Source organism: Salvelinus fontinalis, chromosome 21 (genome assembly GCF_029448725.1).
Source record: "Salvelinus fontinalis isolate EN_2023a chromosome 21, ASM2944872v1, whole genome shotgun sequence".
Taxonomy (NCBI): Eukaryota; Metazoa; Chordata; class Actinopteri; order Salmoniformes; family Salmonidae; genus Salvelinus; species Salvelinus fontinalis.
This window is the reverse complement of record NC_074685.1, coordinates 4,863,388-4,882,558: the sequence shown is the minus strand read 5'-3', so window position 1 is coordinate 4,882,558 and position 19,171 is coordinate 4,863,388. Positions and strand designations below refer to the sequence as shown.

The 19,171-nt window shown below is 44.7% G+C and overlaps 1 protein-coding gene across 1 annotated transcript in view; it reads right to left on the bottom strand.

The window, feature by feature from the left end:
• The window catches only part of LOC129818066 (A-kinase anchor protein 2-like), a 53,858-nt gene extending 35,450 nt beyond the window's left edge, over positions 1–18,408 (bottom strand). Inside the window, exon 1 of the mRNA XM_055873611.1 lies at positions 18,309–18,408. Within this exon, the coding sequence (XP_055729586.1) occupies positions 18,309–18,356 (48 nt within the window). The 5' untranslated portion in view covers positions 18,357–18,408. The remainder of the gene's footprint in view (positions 1–18,308) is intronic.
• Positions 18,409–19,171: the final 763 nt, after the last annotated feature.

The following is a 19,171-nucleotide window of genomic DNA, read 5'->3' as shown; positions in this document are numbered from 1 at the left end:
GACTCTCCTCAGGGATGTGTTTTGTCTCCACTCCACCACCAACACAGGCTCTCCTCAGGGATGTGTTTTGTCCCCACTCCAACACAGACTCTCCTCAGGGATGTGTTTTGTCTCCACTCCACCACCAACACAGTCTCTCCTCAGGGATGTGTTTTGTCTCCACTCCACCACCAACACAGACTCTCCTCAGAGATGTGTTTTGTCTCCACTCCACCACCAACACAGGCTCTCCTCGGGGATGTGTTTTGTCTCCACTCCACCACCAACACAGGCTCTCCTCAGAGATGTGTTTTGTCCCCACTCCACCACCAACACAGGCTCTCCTCAGGGATGTGTTTTGTCCCCACTCCACCACCAACACAGACTCTCCTCAGGGATGTGTTTTGTCCCCACTCCACCACCAACACAGACTCTCCTCAGGGATGTGTTTTGTCCCCACTCCATCACCAACACAGGCTCTCCTCAGGGATGTGTTTTGTCTCCACTCCACCACCAACACAGGCTCTCCTCAGGGATGTGTTTTGTCCCCACTCCACCACCAACACAGACTCTCCTCAGGGATGTGTTTTGTCCCCACTCCACCACCAACACAGGCTCTCCTCGGGGATGTGTTTTGTCCCCACTCCACCACCAACATAGGCTCTCCTCTGAGATGTGTGTTTTTTTCACCACTCCTGTACATCTTGTACACTAATAGTTGTGCTAGTTCCCATGCTGACAGACACCTCGTTAAGTTCGCTGATGACACCGCCTTGATCAGCCTGTTGCATGATGACGAGGAACATCATGGTCCGGTCCTAGATTACTTTGTAGAGTGGTGTGAGGAATCACACTTGGTCCTCAATACTAACAAGACCAAAGAGATGTTCATAGACTTCAGGAAGTGTACAACACCTACCTCTGCAACATCTATCAGAGGTCAGAACGTAGAGATTGTAGAGGAATATAATTACCTGGGTGTCCTCTTGGACAATAAACTTCAATGGAGTAAATGTACAGACCTGATCTACAACAAGAGTCGAAAGAGACCGTACTTTCTCAAAAAGCTGGGCTCTTTTAAAGTAGACTGTACTATACTGACTCTGTTTTACAAATCTTTTATTCAGAGTATTTTAACTTCTTGTATTGTTTGTTGGTTTGGCAATGCCACTGTCAGCCAGAGAAATACGCTGAGAAGGATTATCACCACAGCAAGCAAGGTACTGGAGTCAAACAGACATGCCTGGATGAGATCTTTAAGGTCAGGGCCCTCCGTAAGGCTCAAATCATTTTAGACCCAAGCCACCCCCTGTACCCGGACTTTGAACTACTCCCCTCTGGGCACAGGTATAGGACACACCTCAGCAAGAAAAACAGAACTAGTCAATCATTTGTGCCAGGTGTGATATCCCTCCTAAATAGCTCAGGCTAATGTTCCTATAGACCCAGTAAGACCAGCAGGCTAATGTTCCTATCCACCCAGTAAGACCAGCAGACTAATGTTCCTATAGACTCAGTAAGACCAGCAGGCTAATGTTCCTATAGACTCAGTAAGACCAGCAGGCTAATGTTCCTATAGACCCAGTAAGACCAGCAGGCTAATGTTCCTATAGACTCAGTAAGACCAGCAGGCTAATGTTCCTATAGACTCAGTAAGACCAGCAGGCTAATGTTCCTATAGACTCAGTAAGGTCAGCAGGCTAATGTTCCTATAGACTCAGTAAGGCCAGCAGGCTAATGTTCCAATAGACTCAGTAAGGCCAGCAGGCTAATGTTCCAATAGACTCAGTAAGGCCAGCAGGCTAATGTTCCTATAGACTCAGTAAGACCAGCAGGCTAATGTTCCTATCCACTCAGTAAGACCAGCAGGCTAATGTTCCTATAGACTCAGTAAGACCAGCAGGCTAATGTTCCTATAGACCCAGTAAGACCAGCAGGCTAATGTTCCTATAGACTCAGTAAGACCAGCAGGCTAATGTTCCTATCCACTCAGTAAGACCAGCAGGCTAATGTTCCTATAGACCCAGTAAGACCATCAGGCGAATGTTCCTATAGACTCAGTAAGACCAGCAGGCTAATGTTCCTATAGACTCAGTAAGACCAGCAGACTAATGTTCCTATAGACTCAGTAAGGCCAGCAGGCTAATGTTCCTATCCACCCAGTAAGACCAGCAGGCTAATGTTCCTATAGACTCAGTAAGACCAGCAGGCTAATGTTCCTATAGACTCAGTAAGACCAGCAGGCTAATGTTCCTATAGACTCAGTAAGACCAGCAGGCTAATGTTCCTATAGACTCAGTAAGGCCAGCAGGCTAATGTTCCTATAGACTCAGTAAGACCAGCAGGCTAATGTTCCTATAGACTCAGTAAGACCAGCAGGCTAATGTTCCTATAGACTCAGTAAGACCAGCAGGCTAATGTTCCTATAGACTCAGTAAGACCAGCAGGCTAATGTTCCTATCCACCCAGTAAGACCAGCAGGCTAATGTTCCTATCCACTCAGTAAGACCAAAAGCTAATGTTCCTATAGACTCAGTAAGACCAGCAGGCTAATGTTCCTATCCACCCAGTAAGACCAGCAGGCTAATGTTCCTATAGACTCAGTAAGACCAGCAGGCTAATGTTCCTATCCACCCAGTAAGACCAGCAGGCTAATGTTCCTATAGACTCAGTAAGACCAGCAGGCTAATGTTCCTATAGACTCAGTAAGGCCAGCAGGCTAATGTTCCTATCCACCCAGTAAGACCAGCAGGCTAATGTTCCTATAGACTCAGTAAGACCAGCAGGCTAATGTTCCTATCCACCCAGTAAGACCAGCAGACTAATGTTCCTATAGACTCAGTAAGACCAGCAGGCTAATGTTCCTATAGACTCAGTAAGACCAGCAGACTAATGTTCCTATAGACTCAGTAAGGCCAGCAGGCTAATGTTCCTATAGACTCAGTAAGACCAGCAGGCTAATGTTCCTATAGACTCAGTAAGACCAGCAGGCTAATGTTCCTATCCACCCAGTAAAGGCTAATGTTCCTATCCACTCAGTAAGGCCAGCAGGCTAATGTTCCTATCCACCCAGTAAGGCCAGCAGGCTAATGTTCCTATCCACTCAGTAAGACCAGCAGGCTAATGTTCCTATAGACTCAGTAAGGCCAGCAGGCTAATGTTCCTATAGACTCAGTAAGACCAGCAGGCTAATGTTCCTATAGACTCAGTAAGACCAGCAGGCTAATGTTCCTATCCACCCAGTAAGACCAGCAGGCTAATGTTCCTATAATGTTCCTAATGTTCCTCCTCCAGTCTAATCACAGTGCCAGGGCTGGACAGGTCTCCTCGAGTCTAACACACTGCCAGGGCTGGACAGGTCTCCTCCAGTCTAACACAGTGCCAGGGCTGGACAGGTCTCCTCCAGTCTAACACAGTGCCAGGGCTGGACAGGTCTCCTCCATGATCAGTCTAATCACAGTGGTCCCCTGCTGGTTCCCTCCAGACGTACCTAGGACGTATGACATCACGTAGGAGGTAGGACCAGAGCTCTGATGTCCTAGTTAGGCTTGTGCAGCCAGTGACATACTTTCCTTTTTGGTGCAGTCGTCAGCTGTAGCCCACGCCCCCTCCACACACACTGGTCACCATTTCAGCAAAACACTCACATCCCACTTCACACTGCATGCTGGGACGCTGGCTAGATCGTTTAAAACAGTACATGAACTTCCTTTTTGTTAATTTATTTCCTCTCTGGGTGGCTCTAACATCCTAACTGTTGTGATTGGCTGGCTCTAACATCCTAACTGTTGTGATTGGCTGGCTCTATCATCGTAACTGTTGTGATTGGCTGGCTCTATCATCCTAACTGTTGTGATTGGCTGGCTCTAACATCCTGACTGTTGTGATTGGCTGGCTCTAACATCCTAACTGTTGTGATTGGCTGGCTATAACATCCTAACTGTTGTGATTGGCTGGCTATAACATCCTAACTGTAGTGATTGGCTGGCTCTATCATCGTAACTGTTGTGATTGGCTGGCTCTAACATCCTAACTGTTGTGATTGGCTGGCTATAACATCCTAACTGTTGTGATTGGCTGGCTATAACATCCTAACTGTTGTGATTGGCTGGCTATAACATCCTAACTGTTGTGATTGGCTGGCTCTAACATCCTAACTGTTGTGATTGGCTGGCTCTATCATCGTAACTGTTGTGATTGGCTGGCTCTATCATCGTAACTGTTGTGATTGGCTGGCTATAACATCCTAACTGTTGTGATTGGCTGGCTATAACATCCTAACTGTTGTGATTGGCTGGCTCTAACATCCTAACTGTTGTGATTGGCTGGCTCTAACATCCTAACTGTTGTGATTGGCCGGCTCTAACATCCTAACTGTTGTGATTGGCCGGCTCGAACATCCTAACTGTTGTGATTGGCTGGCTCTAACATCCTAACTGTTGTGATTGGCTGGCTATAACATCCTAACTGTTGTGATTGGCTGGCTCTAACAGAGAGAGAGAGACGGAGAGAGAGAGAGACGGGGAGAGAGAGACGGGGAGAGAGAGACGGGGAGAGAGAGAGAGACGGGGAGAGAGACGGGGTGAGAGAGATGGGGAGAGAGAGATGGGGAGAGAGAGACGGGGAGAGAGAGACGGGGAGAGAAAGAAAGACGAGGAGAGAGATGGGGAGAGAGAGGAAGTAGCCTATTTGATTATCATCTCAGCAACAATACGACGGGCCACGTCAGACAGGAAGTAGTTCTTCACGTATCCAGGGACCAACCCTCAACAAAAGGAAAACAAGAAACAAAGGATAGGAAACAAAAGGCAAACTCAGATACATCATTCATTGAATCAGAAGGCTAATTCATCACAAAACCCATTGATATTGCCAATGACTTTTTTCATTGGCAAGATTAGCAACTTTGGCATTTACAGGCCAGCAACAAACGTTGACACTACACATCCAAGTACATCTGATCAAATTATGGAAGACAAGCGTTGTAATTTTGAAGTGAGTGTGGAAGAGGTGAAAAAAGTATTATCAACAATGACAGGACATCGAGTTCTGACAACTTGGAGGGAAAGTTACTGAGGATGATAGCGGAGGATGATAGCGGAGGATGATAGCGGAGGATAATAGCGGAGGATGTTAGCGGATGATGATAGCGGAGGATAATAGCGGAGGATAATAGCAGAGGATAATAGCGGAGGATGTTAGTGGATGATGATAGAGGATGATGATAGCGGAGGATAATAGCGGAGGATAATAGCGGAGGATAATAGCGGAGGATAATAGCGGAGGATGTTAGCGGATGATGATAGCGGAGGATGTTAGCGGATGATGATAGCGGAGGATAATAGCGGAGGATGATAGTGGAGGATGATAGCGGAGGATGTTAGCGGATGATGATAGCGGAGGATAATAGCGGAGGATGATAGTGGATGATGATAGCGGAGGATGTTAGCGGAGGATGATAGTGGATGATGATAGCGGAGGATGTTAGCGGAGGATGATAGCGGAGGATGTTAGCGGATGATGATAGTGGAGGATTATAGCGGAGGATGTTAGCGGAGGATGTTAGCGGAGGATGTTAGCGGAGGATGATAGCGGAGGATGATAGCGGATGATGATAGCGGAGGATAATAGCGGAGGATGATAGTGGATGATGATAGCGGAGGATGTTAGCGGAGGATGATAGCGGAGGATGATAGCGGATGATGATAGTGGAGGATTATAGCGGAGGATGTTAGCGGAGGATGTTAGCGGAGGATGATAGCGGATGATGATAGTGGATGATGATAGAGGATGATAGAGGATGATGATAGTGGATGATGATAGAGGATGATGATAGAGGATGATGATAGAGGATGATGATAGAGGATGATGATAGTGGATGATGATAGAGGATGATGATAGCGGAGGATGATAGAGGATGATGATAGTGGATGATAGAGGATGATGATAGTGGATGATAGAGGATGATAGAGGATGATGATAGAGGATGATGATAGAGGATGATGATAGCGGATGATGATAGAGGATGATGATAGCGGATGATGATAGAGGATGATAATAGCGGAGGATGATAGAGGATGATGATAGTGGATGATGATAGAGGATGATGATAGAGGATGATGATAGAGGATGATGATAGAGGATGATGATAGAGGATGATGATAGAGGATGATGATAGTGGATGATGATAGAGGATGATGATAGAGGAGGATGATAGAGGATGATGATAGAGGATGATAGAGGATGATGATAGTGGATGATGATAGAGGATGATGATAGAGGATGATGATAGAGGAGGATGATAACGGATGATAGTGGAGGATGATGATAGAGGATGATGATAGTGGATGATGATAGTGGATGATGATGGAGGATGATGATAGAGGATGATGATAGAGGATGATGATAGAGGATGATGATAGTGGATGATGATAGAGGATGATGATAGAGGATGATGATAGAGGATGATGATAGTGGATGATGATAGTGGATGATGATAGAGGATGATGATAGTGGATGATAGAGGATGATGATAGAGGATGATGATAGAGGATGATGATAGTGGATGATGATAGAGGATGATAGAGGATGATGATAGTGGATGATAGAGGATGATGATAGAGGATGATGATAGAGGATGATGATAGAGGAGGATGATAACGGATGATAGTGGAGGATGATGATAGTGGATGATGATAGTGGATGATGATAGAGGATGATGATAGAGGATGATGATAGAGGATGATGATAGTGGATGATGATAGAGGATGATGATAGAGGATGATGATAGAGGATGATGATAGAGGATGATGATAGTGGATGATGATAGTGGATGATGATAGAGGATGATGATAGAGGATGATGATAGTGGATGATGATAGAGGATGATGATAGAGGATGATGATAGAGGATGATGATAGTGGATGATGATAGTGGATGATGATAGAGGATGATGATAGAGGATGATGATAGAGGATGATGATAGAGGATGATGATAGAGGATGATGATAGTGGATGATGATAGAGGAGGATGATAGCGGAGGATGATAGAGGATGATGATAGCGGAGGATGATAGCGGATGATGATAGCGGACGATGATAGAGGATGATGATAGAGGATGATGATAGTGGATGATGATAGTGGATGATGATAGAGGATGATGATAGAGGATGATAGTGGATGATGATAGAGGATGATAGAGGAGGATGATAGAGGATGATGATAGAGGATGATGATAGTGGATGATGATAGAGGATGATGATAGAGGATGATGATAGTGGATGATGATAGAGGATGATGATAGAGGATGATGATAGTGGATGATGATAGTGGATGATGATAGAGGATGATAGAGGATGATGATAGTGGATGATGATAGAGGATGATGATAGAGGATGATGATAGAGGATGATGATAGTGGATGATGATAGAGGATGATGATAGAGGATGATGATAGAGGATGATGATAGTGGATGATGATAGAGGATGATGATAGAGGATGATGATAGAGGATGATGATAGAGGATGATGATAGAGGATGATGATAGAGGATGATGATAGTGGATGATGATAGAGGATGATGATAGAGGATGATGATAGAGGATGATAGAGGATGATGATAGTGGATGATGATAGTGGATGATGATAGAGGATGATGATAGAGGATGATGATAGTGGATGATGATAGTGGATGATGATAGTGGATGATGATAGAGGATGATGATAGAGGATGATGATAGAGGAGGATGATAGTGGATGATGATAGAGGATGATGATAGAGGATGATGATAGAGGAGGATGATAGAGGAGGATGATAGAGGATGATGATAGAGGATGATGATAGAGGATGATGATAGAGGATGATGATAGTGGATGATGATAGAGGATGATGATAGAGGATGATGATAGAGGATGATGATAGAGGATGATGATAGAGGATGATGATAGAGGATGATGATAGAGGATGATGATAGTGGATGATGATAGAGGATGATGATAGAGGATGATGATAGTGGATGATGATAGTGGATGATGATAGTGGATGATGATAGTGGATGATGATAGTGGATGATGATAGTGGATGATGATAGAGGATGATAGAGGATGATGATAGAGGATGATGATAGTGGATGATGATAGAGGATGATGATAGAGGATGATGATAGAGGATGATGATAGAGGATGATGATAGTGGATGATGATAGTGGATGATGATAGAGGATGATGATAGAGGATGATGATAGTGGAGGATGATAGCGGAGGATGATAGCGGAGGATGATAGCGGAGGATGATAGCGGAGGATGATAGCGGATGATGATAGAGGATGATGATAGAGGAGGATGATAGAGGAGGATGATAGAGGAGGATGATAGAGGATGATGATAGTGGATGATGATAGTGGATGATGATAGAGGATGATGATAGAGGATGATGATAGTGGATGATGATAGTGGATGATGATAGAGGATGATGATAGAGGATGATGATAGTGGATGATGATAAAGGATGATGATAGAGGATGATGATAGAGGATGATGATAGTGGATGATGATAGTGGATGATGATAGTGGATGATGATAGAGGATGATGATAGTGGATGATGATAGCGGAGGATGATGGAGGATGATGATAGTGGATGATGATAGCGGATGATGATAGCGGATGATGATAGAGGATGATGATAGAGGATGATGATAGAGGATGATGATAGTGGATGATAGCGGATGATAATGCCACTCCTATTTGACATCTCTTCCGTCTAAGCCTACAGGATAGTGTGTTCCCTCAGGCCTGGAGGGAAGCTACAGTCATTCCGCTACCCAAGAATAGTAAAGCCCCCTTTACTGGCTCAAATAGCCGACCAATCATCCTGTTACCAACCCTTGGTAAACTTCTGGAAAAAATGGTGTTTGACCAGATACAATGCTATTTTACAGAAAACAATATGACAACAGACTTTAAGCATGATTATATTACTAAACTGCTTGGAGTAACCCTGGATTTTAAACTGTCATGGTCAAAACATATTGATACAAAAGTAGCTAAGATGGGGAGGAGTCTGTCTATAATAAAGCGCTGCTCTACCTTCTTAACAGCACTATCAACAAGGCAGGTCCTTCAGGCTCTAGTTTTGTTGCACCTGGAATACAAAGAGGGACTTAAGAAAATATTCAATTGGTAGAGAACAGGGCAGCACGGCTGGCCCTTGGATGTATACAGAGAGCTAACATTAATAATATGTCTTTTGTGGGCTATACTCGGCCTTGTCTCAGGATGGTAAGTTGGTGGTTGAAGATATCCCTCTAGTGGTGTGGGGGCTGTGCTTTGGCAAAGTGGGTTGGGTTATATCCTTCCTGTTTGGCCCTGTCCGGGGGTATTGTCGGATGGGGCCACAGTTTCTCCTGACCCCTCCTGTCTCAGCCTCCAGTATTTATGCTGCAGTAGTTTATGTGCCGGGGGGCTAGGGTCAGTTTGTTATATCTGGAGTACTTCTCCTGTCTTATCCGGTGTCCTGTGTGAATTTAAGTATGCTCTCTCTAATTCTCTCTTTCTCTCTTTCTTTCTCTCTCTCGGAGGACCTGAGCCGTAGGACCATGCCTCAGGACTACCTGGCATGATGACTCCTTGCTGTCCCCAGTCCACCTGGCCGTGCTGCTGCTCCAGTTTCATGGAACCCTGACCTGTTCACCGGACATGCTACCTGTCCCAGACCTGCTGTTTTCAACTCTCTAGAGACCGCAGGAGCGGTAGAGATACTCTTAATGATCGGCTATGAAAAGCCAACTGACATTTACTCCTGAGGTGCTGACTTGTTGCACCATCGACAACTACTGTGATTATTATTATTTGAACATGCTGGTCATTTATGAACATTTGAACATCTTGGCCATGTTTTGTTATAATCTCCACCCGGCACAGTCAGAAGAGAACTGGCCACCCCTCATAGCCTGGTTCCTCTCTAGGTTTCTTCCTAGGTTTTGGCCTTCCTAGGGAGTTTTTGCCGCCATTATAAATAAGAATTTGTTCTTTAACTGACTTTCCTAGTTAAATAAAGGTTCAATAAAAACATTTAAACCCCCCCCTCCCTACTTTGTAGGCTTACCCAGTATTGAAGACTTGGCTTGACAATCTGTGATTGATTGTTAAACAAATATATACATAAACAATTTTTTTTTAAATGACCGGGATTGCACAATGAAGTTGTGGAGTTATTTCCATCCCTATTTTCTTTTACATGGTTGAGAGAATTCCAAAAGTGTGCAAAGCTGTCATCAAGGCAAAGGTACTTTGAAGAATCTCAAATATAAAATATATATACAGTTAAATAGATACGGACTATAAAATAGTCCACCTCCAGATGAGGGGGGGAGTTTAAAACTTCTTCAGGATCGGTGTCCCCCTCGCAGGACGGTTGAGCTAACGTAGGCTAATGGGATTAGCATGAGGTTGTAAGTAACATGCTTTATCTTGGCCAGGTCGCAGTTGCAAATGAGAACTTGTTCTCAACTAGCCTACCTGGTTAAATAAAGGTGAAATAAAAATAAAAAACAAGAACATTTCCCAGGACATAGACATATCTGATATTGGCAGAAAGCTTAAATTCTTGTTAATCTAACTGCAATTTCCAATTTACAGTAGCTATTACAGTGAAAGAATACCATGCTATTGTTTGAGGAGAGTGCACAGTTTTAAACATGAAAAGTTATTAATAAACAAATTAGGCACGTTTGAGCAGTCTTGATTTTGAACAGAAACGCAATGGTTCATTGGATGAGTCTAAAACGGTGCACATACATTGCTGCCATCTAGTGGCCAAAATCTTAATTGCACCTGGGCTGGAGTAATACATGATGTCCTTTCTCTTGCATTTCAAAGATGATGGTACAAAATAATACAAAAAAACGTATTTTTGTCTTTGTATTATCTTTTACCAGATCTAATGTGTTATATTCTCCTACATTCCATTCACAGTGTTTCGATTCGAATGGTACCAAGAAAATACATATCCTTGCTTCAGGTCCTGAGCTACAGGCAGTTAGATTTGGGTATGTTATTTTAGGCGAAAATAGGGGAAAAATTGTCCGATCCTTACAATTCTTACAAGCTTGTTTGGCTTGTAGCTTAATCTTTAGATGTTTGTGGCTGCTGGTGAACCATGATGTGCAGCATAATCAGACACTAGACTAGATGGTTGGGGCTGCTGGTGAACCATGACGTGCAGCATAATCAAAGTGACACTGGCCATTTATATGCCATTTCAGTTTCCTTTAGGAAAATCTGTCTCCAGACAATGTGACCGTGAAGATGTTAATTTACTGGAAATTTGAGAAATTTACCGGACATCCGTATGTATTCAGATCCGACCTGCCACAGCCAGCGGCATCAATAAAATGGGGATATTGAGACACATTTACGTGTCCTTAAAAACAGCCTATAACAAATTACCAAACCACTATTGCTTCTGTTTAGATGTGTGGAATATGCAAAACTCTTTAGCCTGTTTTTTTTCTGGAGGGGGAGGGTGTTCGGGATACTTTTCTAAAACATGTGGCTAGGATAAAAGAAGTCATAAAACCTGCCACTAGAATGTAAACTAGGAATGTACACAAGTAAAAAAACACATTACCCTTCCCTGTACCCAAGAAAAAAACGCATTACCCTTCCCTGTACCCAAGGGGAAAAACGCATTACCCTTCCCTGTACCCAAGAAAAAACGCATTACCCTTCCCTGTACCCAAGAAAAAAACCGCATACCCTTCCCTGTACCCCCCCCCAAAAAAACGCATTACCCTTCCCTGTACCCAAGGGAAAAATGCATTACCCTTCCCTGTACCCAAGAAAAAACGCATTACCCTTCCCTGTACCCAAGGGAAAACGCATTACCCTTCCCTGTGCCCAAGAAAAAACGCATTACCCTTCCCTGTACCCAAGAAAAAACCGCATTACCCTTCCCTGTACCCAAGAAAAAAACCGCATTACCCTTCCCTGTACCCAAGAAAAAAACGCATTACCCTTCCCTGTACCCAAGGGAAAAATGCATTACCCTTCCCTGTACCCAAGGGAAAAATGCATTACCCTTCCCTGTACCCAAGAAAAAAACGCATTACCCTTCCCTGTACCCAAGGGAAAAACGCACAACACTGCTGCAGGAGAGAGAGACAGAGAGAAGTAGAGAGAGAAAGGAACCTCTGCAGTCAGCTAGCTCCATTGACCTCTTTAGGACTTCTGTCTGTCTCTCTGCAGTCAGTTAGCTCCACTGACCTCTTTAGGACTTCTGTCTCTCTCTCTGCAGTCAGCTAGCTCCACTGACCTCTTTAGGACTTCTGTCTGTCTCTCTGCAGTCAGTTAGCTCCACTGACCTCTTTAGGACTTCTGTCTGTCTCTCTGTAGTCAGTTAGCTCCACTGACCTCTTTAGGACTTCTGTCTCTCTCTCTGCAGTCAGCTAGCTCCACTGACCTCTTTAGGACTTCTGTCTCTCTCTCTGCAGTCAGCTAGCTCCACTGACCTCTTTAGGACTTCTCTCTCTCTCTGCAGTCAGCTAGCTCCACTGACCTCTTTAGGACTTCTGTCTCTCTCTCTGCAGTCCGTCAGCTAGCTCCACTGACCTCTTTAGGACTTCTCTCTCTCTCTCTGCAGTCCGTCAGCTAGCTCCACTGACCTCTTTAGGACTTCTGTCTCTCTCTCTGCAGTCCGTCAGCTAGCTCCACTGACCTCTTTAGGACTTCTGTCTCTCTCTGCAGTCCGTCAGCTAGCTCCACTGACCTCTTTAGGACTTCTGTCTCTCTCTCTGCAGTCCATCAGCTAGCTCCACTGACCTCTTTAGGACATCTCTCTCTCTGCAGTCCGTCAGCTAGCTCCACTGACCTCTTTAGGACTTCTGTCTCTCTCTCTGCAATCTGTCAGCAAGCTCCACTGACCTCTTTAGGACTTCTGTCTCTCTCTGCAGTCCATCAGCTAGCTCCACTGACCTCTTTAGGACTTCTGTCTCTCTCTCTGCAGTCCACCAGCTAGCTCCACTGACCTCTTTAGGACTTCAGTCTCTCTCTCTGCAGTCAGTTAGCTCCACTGACCTCTTTAGGACTTCTGTCTCTCTCTCTGCAGTCAACTAGCTCCACTGACCTCTTTAGGACTTCTGTCTGTCTCTCTGCAGTCAGCTAGCTCCACTGACCTCTTTAGGACTTCTGTCTCTCTCTCTGCAGTCAGCTAGCTCCACTGACCTCTTTAGGACTTCTGTCTGTCTCTCTGCAGTCAGCTAGCTCCACTGACCTCTTTAGGACTTCTGTCTCTCTCTCTGCAGTCAGCTAGCTCCACTGACCTCTTTAGGACTTCTGTCTCTCTCTCTGCAGTCAGCTAGCTCCATTGACCTCTTTAGGACTTCTGTCTCTCTCTCTGCAGTCAGCTAGCTCCAATGACCTCTTAGGACTTCTCTCTTTCTTTACCACAAATAGAACTCTTTGAAAAAATGACCAGGGTAATGTGTTAAATTATTTTACCTGCTCACTGCATGCGGCATCAAGCTTTCTAAGTCTGGATTCCAAAAGTCCCGCGCCGTGCTTTTAGATGCCTAGGATAAAGGTAATGCTACGGTAGAAAACACCCGCGAGGTACACTTCTGTTGAGCTGTAGGAGGCTACTGATGACCCCAGTCTGCTGTCACCGGTGAGATGCAGTGGAACAGATGAAGCTCCCTCTCTCTCTCTTCCTCTCCCCCATCCCTCTCTATCTATCTCTCTCTCTCGTTCGCTCTCTCGCTCTGATTTACTCTGCTCTACCTCCCCCTCTCTCTTCCTCTCTGTTCTGCCTCTTTCTCTCTCTCTCTCAATTCAATTCAATTCAAGGGGCTTTATTGGCATGGGAAACATATGTTAACATTACCAAAGCAAGCCTCTCTCTCTCTATTCTGCCTCTCTCTCTCTCTAAGCACGCCCGTTGAATAATGCAAGCCTAATGTGGTGGTGGAGGTTTCTCTCCCATTCTAGGGCAATCAGGGACTGATCACAGTAGCCACACATTGTCAACTCGAGTTACGGCCCTGTCGGCTCTATTCAGCTGTGCAACAATCTGACAACCATCCTGCTTTTGTTCCTCCTCCCAATAGGACCGGAGTGGAACTACGAGGTCAATGGTACTGTGGTGGGATGTTTAAAATGAAGGCTGTTTTTTCAGGAACAATAACAAAAACAGTGGTACACACAACAGAGTACAGAGACTGTGCAAAACTAGAAACGGTTTAGGTAAAAGCCTGGCCAACTGGTCTGATGACGAGAGGAAACGGTTTAGGTAAAAGCCTGGCCAACTGGTCTGATGATGAGAGGAAACGGTTTAGGTAAAAGCCTGGCCAACTGGTCTGATGATGAGAGGAAACGGTTTAGGTAAAAGCCTGGCCAACTGGTCTGATGATGAGAGGAAACGGTTTAGGTAAAAGCCTGGCCAACTGGTCTGATGACGAGAGGAAACGGTTTAGGTAAAAGCCTGGCCAACTGGTCTGATGATGAGAGGAAACGGTTTAGGTAAAAGCCTGGCCAACTGGTCTGATGACGAGAGGAAACAGTTTAGGTAAAAGCCTGGCCAACTGGTCTGATGATGAGAGGAAACGGTTTAGGTAAAAGCCTGGCCAACTGGTCTGATGACGAGAGGAAACGGTTTAGGTAAAAGCCTGGCCAACTGGTCTGATGACGAGAGGAAACGGTTTAGGTAAAAGCCTGGCCAACTGGTCTGATGACGAGAGGAAACGGTTTAGGTAAAAGCCTGGCCAACTGGTCTGATGACGAGAGGAAACGGTTTAGGTAAAAGCCTGGCCAACTGGTCTGATGACGAGAGGAAACGGTTTAGGTAAAAGCCTGGCCAACTGGTCTGATGACGAGAGGAAACGGTTTAGGTAAAAGCCTGGCCAACTGGTCTGATGACGAGAGGAAACGGTTTAGGTAAAAGCCTGGCCAACTGGTCTGATGATGAGAGGAAACGGTTTAGGTAAAAGCCTGGCCAACTGGTCTGATGATGAGAGGAAACGGTTTAGGTAAAAGCCTGGCCAACTGGTCTGATGATGAGAGGAAACGGTTTAGGTAAAAGCCTGGCCAACTGGTCTGATGATGAGAGGAAACGGTTTAGGTAAAAGCCTGGCCAACTGGTCTGATGATGAGAGGAAACGGTTTGGGTAAAAGCCTGGCCAACTGGTCTGATGATGAGAGGAAACGGTTTAGGTAAAAGGAAGGAATCCCAAATATGTCTCCATGAAGAGGAGGAGTGGGTGGAAATGGAGAATGGGGGGGGGGGCTGAGGGGGAGGGACAGACCACAAATTCCAATTGGCTATACTTAAAACTCTTTAACATCGTCTTTAACTCTATTTAACCAATATTTGGAACCAAGGACTGATCACCCCAATTCACAAAAGTGGAGACAAATTTGACCAACAGCAACCTTGGGAAAATCCTCTGCATTATCATTAACAGCAGACTCGTACATTTCCTCAGTGAAAACAATGCACTGAGCAAATGTCAGATTGGCTTTTACAAATATATCGTACGACAGACTACGTATTCACCCTGCTCACCCTAATTGATAAACAAACCAAAACAAAGGCAAAGTCTTCTCATGCTTTGTTGATTTAAAAAAAGCCTTCAACTCAATTTGGCATGAGGGTCTGCTATACAAATTGATGGAAAGTGGTGTTGGGGGTAAAACATACGACATTATAAAATCTATGTACACAAACAAGTGTGCGGTTAAAATTGGCAAAAACACACATTTTTTCCCACAGGGCCGTGGGGTGAAACAGGGATGCAGCTTAAGCCCCACCCTCTTCAGCATACATATCAACGAATTAGCAAGGGCACTAGAACAGTCTGCAGCACCCAGCCTCACCCGACTAGAATCTGAAGTCAAATGTCTACTGTTTGCTGATGATCTGGTGCTTCTGTCACCAACCAAGGAGGGCATACAGCAGCACCTAGATCTTCTGCACAGATCCGCCAGACCTGGGCCCTAACAGTAAATCTCAGTAAAACCAAAATAATGGTGTTCCAAAAAATGTCCAGTCGCCAGGACCACAAATTCCATCTAGACACCGTTGCCCTAGAGCACACAAAAAACTATACATACCTTGGCCTAAACATCAGCACCACAGGTAGATCCACAGAGCTGTGAACGATCTGAGAGACAAGGCAAGAAGGGCATTCTATGCCATCAAAAGGAACATACATTTCAACATACCAATTAGGATCTGGCTAAAAATACTTGAATCAGTCATAGAGCCCATTGCCCTTTATGGTTGTGAGGTCTGGGGTCCGCTCACCAACCAAGAATTCACAAAATGGGACAAACACCAAATTGAGAATCTGCATGCAGAATTCTGCAAAAATATCCTCAGTATACAACGTAAAACCCCAAATAATGCATGCAGAGCAGAATTAGACCGATAGCCGCTAATTATAAAAATCCAGAAAAGATCCGTTAAATTCTACAACCACCTAAAAGGAAGCGATTCCCAAACCTTCCATAACAAATCCATCACCTACAGAGAGACAAACCTGGAGAAGAGTCCCCTAAGCAAGCTGGTCCTGGAGCTCTGTTCATAAACACAAACAGACCCCACAGAGCCCCAGGACAGCCACACAATTAAACCCAACCAAATCATGAGAAAACAAAAAGATAGTAAAATCAAAAAAATTAAAAAACGGAGCAAACTAGAATGCTTTTTGGCCCTAAAGAGAGAGTACACAGTGGCAGAATACCTGACCACTGTGACTGACCCAAACTTAAGGAAAGCTTTGACTATGTACAGACTCAGTGAGCATAGCCTTGCTATTGAGAAAGGCCGCTGTAGGCAGACCTGGCTCTCAAGAGAAGACAGGCTATGTGCACACTGCCCACAAAATGAGGTGGAAACTGAGCTGCACTTTCTAACCTCCTGACAAATGCATGGCCATATTATAGACACATATTTCCCTCAGATTACACAGATCCACAAAGAATTTGAAAACAAACCCGACTTTGATAAACGGTGATGGTGATGATGATGATGAGGTGTCTGGCTAGACTGTAAACTCTCCTTCCAGGCTCATATTAAACATCTCCAATACAAAATTTAATCTAGAATCGGCTAGCTATTTTGCAAACAAAGCCTCCTTCACTCACGCTGCCAAACATACCCTCGTAAAACTGACTATCCTACCAATCCTTGACTTCGGCGATGTCGTTTACAAAATAGCCCCCAACACTCTACTCAGCAAATTGGATGCAGTCTATCACAGTGCCATCCGTTTTGTCACCAATGCCCCATATACTACCCACCACTGCGACCTGTATGCTCTCTTTGGCTGGCCCTCGCTTCATATTCGTCGCCAAACCCACTGGCTCCAGGTCATCTATAAGTCTTTGCTCGGTAAAGCTCTGCCTTATCTCAGCTCACTGGACACCATAGCAACACCCACCCGTAGCACACGCTCCAATAGGTATATTTCGCTGGTCATCCCCAAAGCCAACACTTCCTTTGGCCGCCTTTCCTTCCACTTCTCTGCTGCCAATGACTTGAACGAATTGCAAAAATCCCTGAAGTTGGAAACGTATATCTCCCTTACTAACTTTAAGCATCAGCTGTCAGAGCAGCTTACCCATCGCTGCAGCTGTACACAGCCCATCTGTAAATAGGCCACCCAACTACCTCATCCCCATATTATTATTTATTTACTTTTTTGCCCTTAGGCACACCAGTATTTCTACTTTCACATCATCATCTGCACATCTATCACACCAGTGTTAATTGCTAAATTGTAATTACTTCGCCATTATGGCCTATTTATTGCCTTACCTCCTTACTACATTTGCACACACTGTATACAGATTTTTCTATTGTATTATTGGCTGTATGTTTTGTTAATCCCATGTGTAACTCTGTGTTGTTTGTGTCACACTGCTTTGCTTAATCTTGGCCAGGTCGCAGTTGTAACTGAGAACTTGTTCTCAACTAGCCTACCAGGTTAAATAAAGATTAAATAAAAAAATAACAATAAAAATAATGTTTATTTATTTTCCATTTTGTACATTAACCATTTGCACATCGTTACAACACTGTATATATACATAATATAACGTTTGTCATGTCTCCATTCTTTTAGAACTTCTGTGACTGTAATGTTTACTGTTCATTTTTATTGTTTATTTCACTTTTGTATATTATCTACTTCACTTCCTTTGGCAATGTTAACACATTTATGCAAATAGAGTCTCTAGAATAGAATACAGACAGACAGACAGACAGACAGACAGACAGACAGACAGACAGACAGACAGACAGACAGATAGACAGATAGATATTGAGGGACTCACCATAGCTGTGAGGGCTGGTTTAGGCATGATTCCTTTTGCTGTAGCCATGGGGACTTGTGGAGTCCGCCCTTTAACTGGAGAAAGAACACCAAAACACCGATGAGATCATTATCACTATCATCATCATCACCACCACCACCACCACCACCACCACCACCACCACCACCACCACCACCACCACCACCACCACCACCACCACCACCACCACCACCACCACCACCACCACCACCCACCACCACCACCACCACCACCACCACCACCACCACCACCACCACCACCACCACCACCACCAGCAACACCACCACCACCACCACCACCACCACCACCACCACCACCACCACCACCACCACCACCACCACCACCACCACCACCACCACCACCACCACCACCACCACCGCCGCCATCATCATCACTATCATCATCACTACCACTGCCATCAACATAATCCTCATCCTCATCACCCTCATTACCACATCACCATTTCCTTCATCATCATCATTACCCTCATCATCACCATCATCTTCATCATCATCATTAACATCATCCTCATCATTACCATCATTTTCATTACCATCATCTTCAACATCATCATCATTACCATCATCTTCAACATCATCATCATCACCATCATCTTCATTAACATCATCCTCATCCTCATCATTACCATCATCATCCTCATCATCATCATTACCATCATCATCCTCATCCTCATCATTACCATCATCACCACTCTCACTCCCTGCTGCTAAGGCATCATATATAGCACTGTGTGTACTGTAGCTACCCATTTTGCACTGGCTATGCTTCACAGGGATACTCCCAGCTGAGGACAAAGACATCCTCTTCGAATGGAAGATGCCATT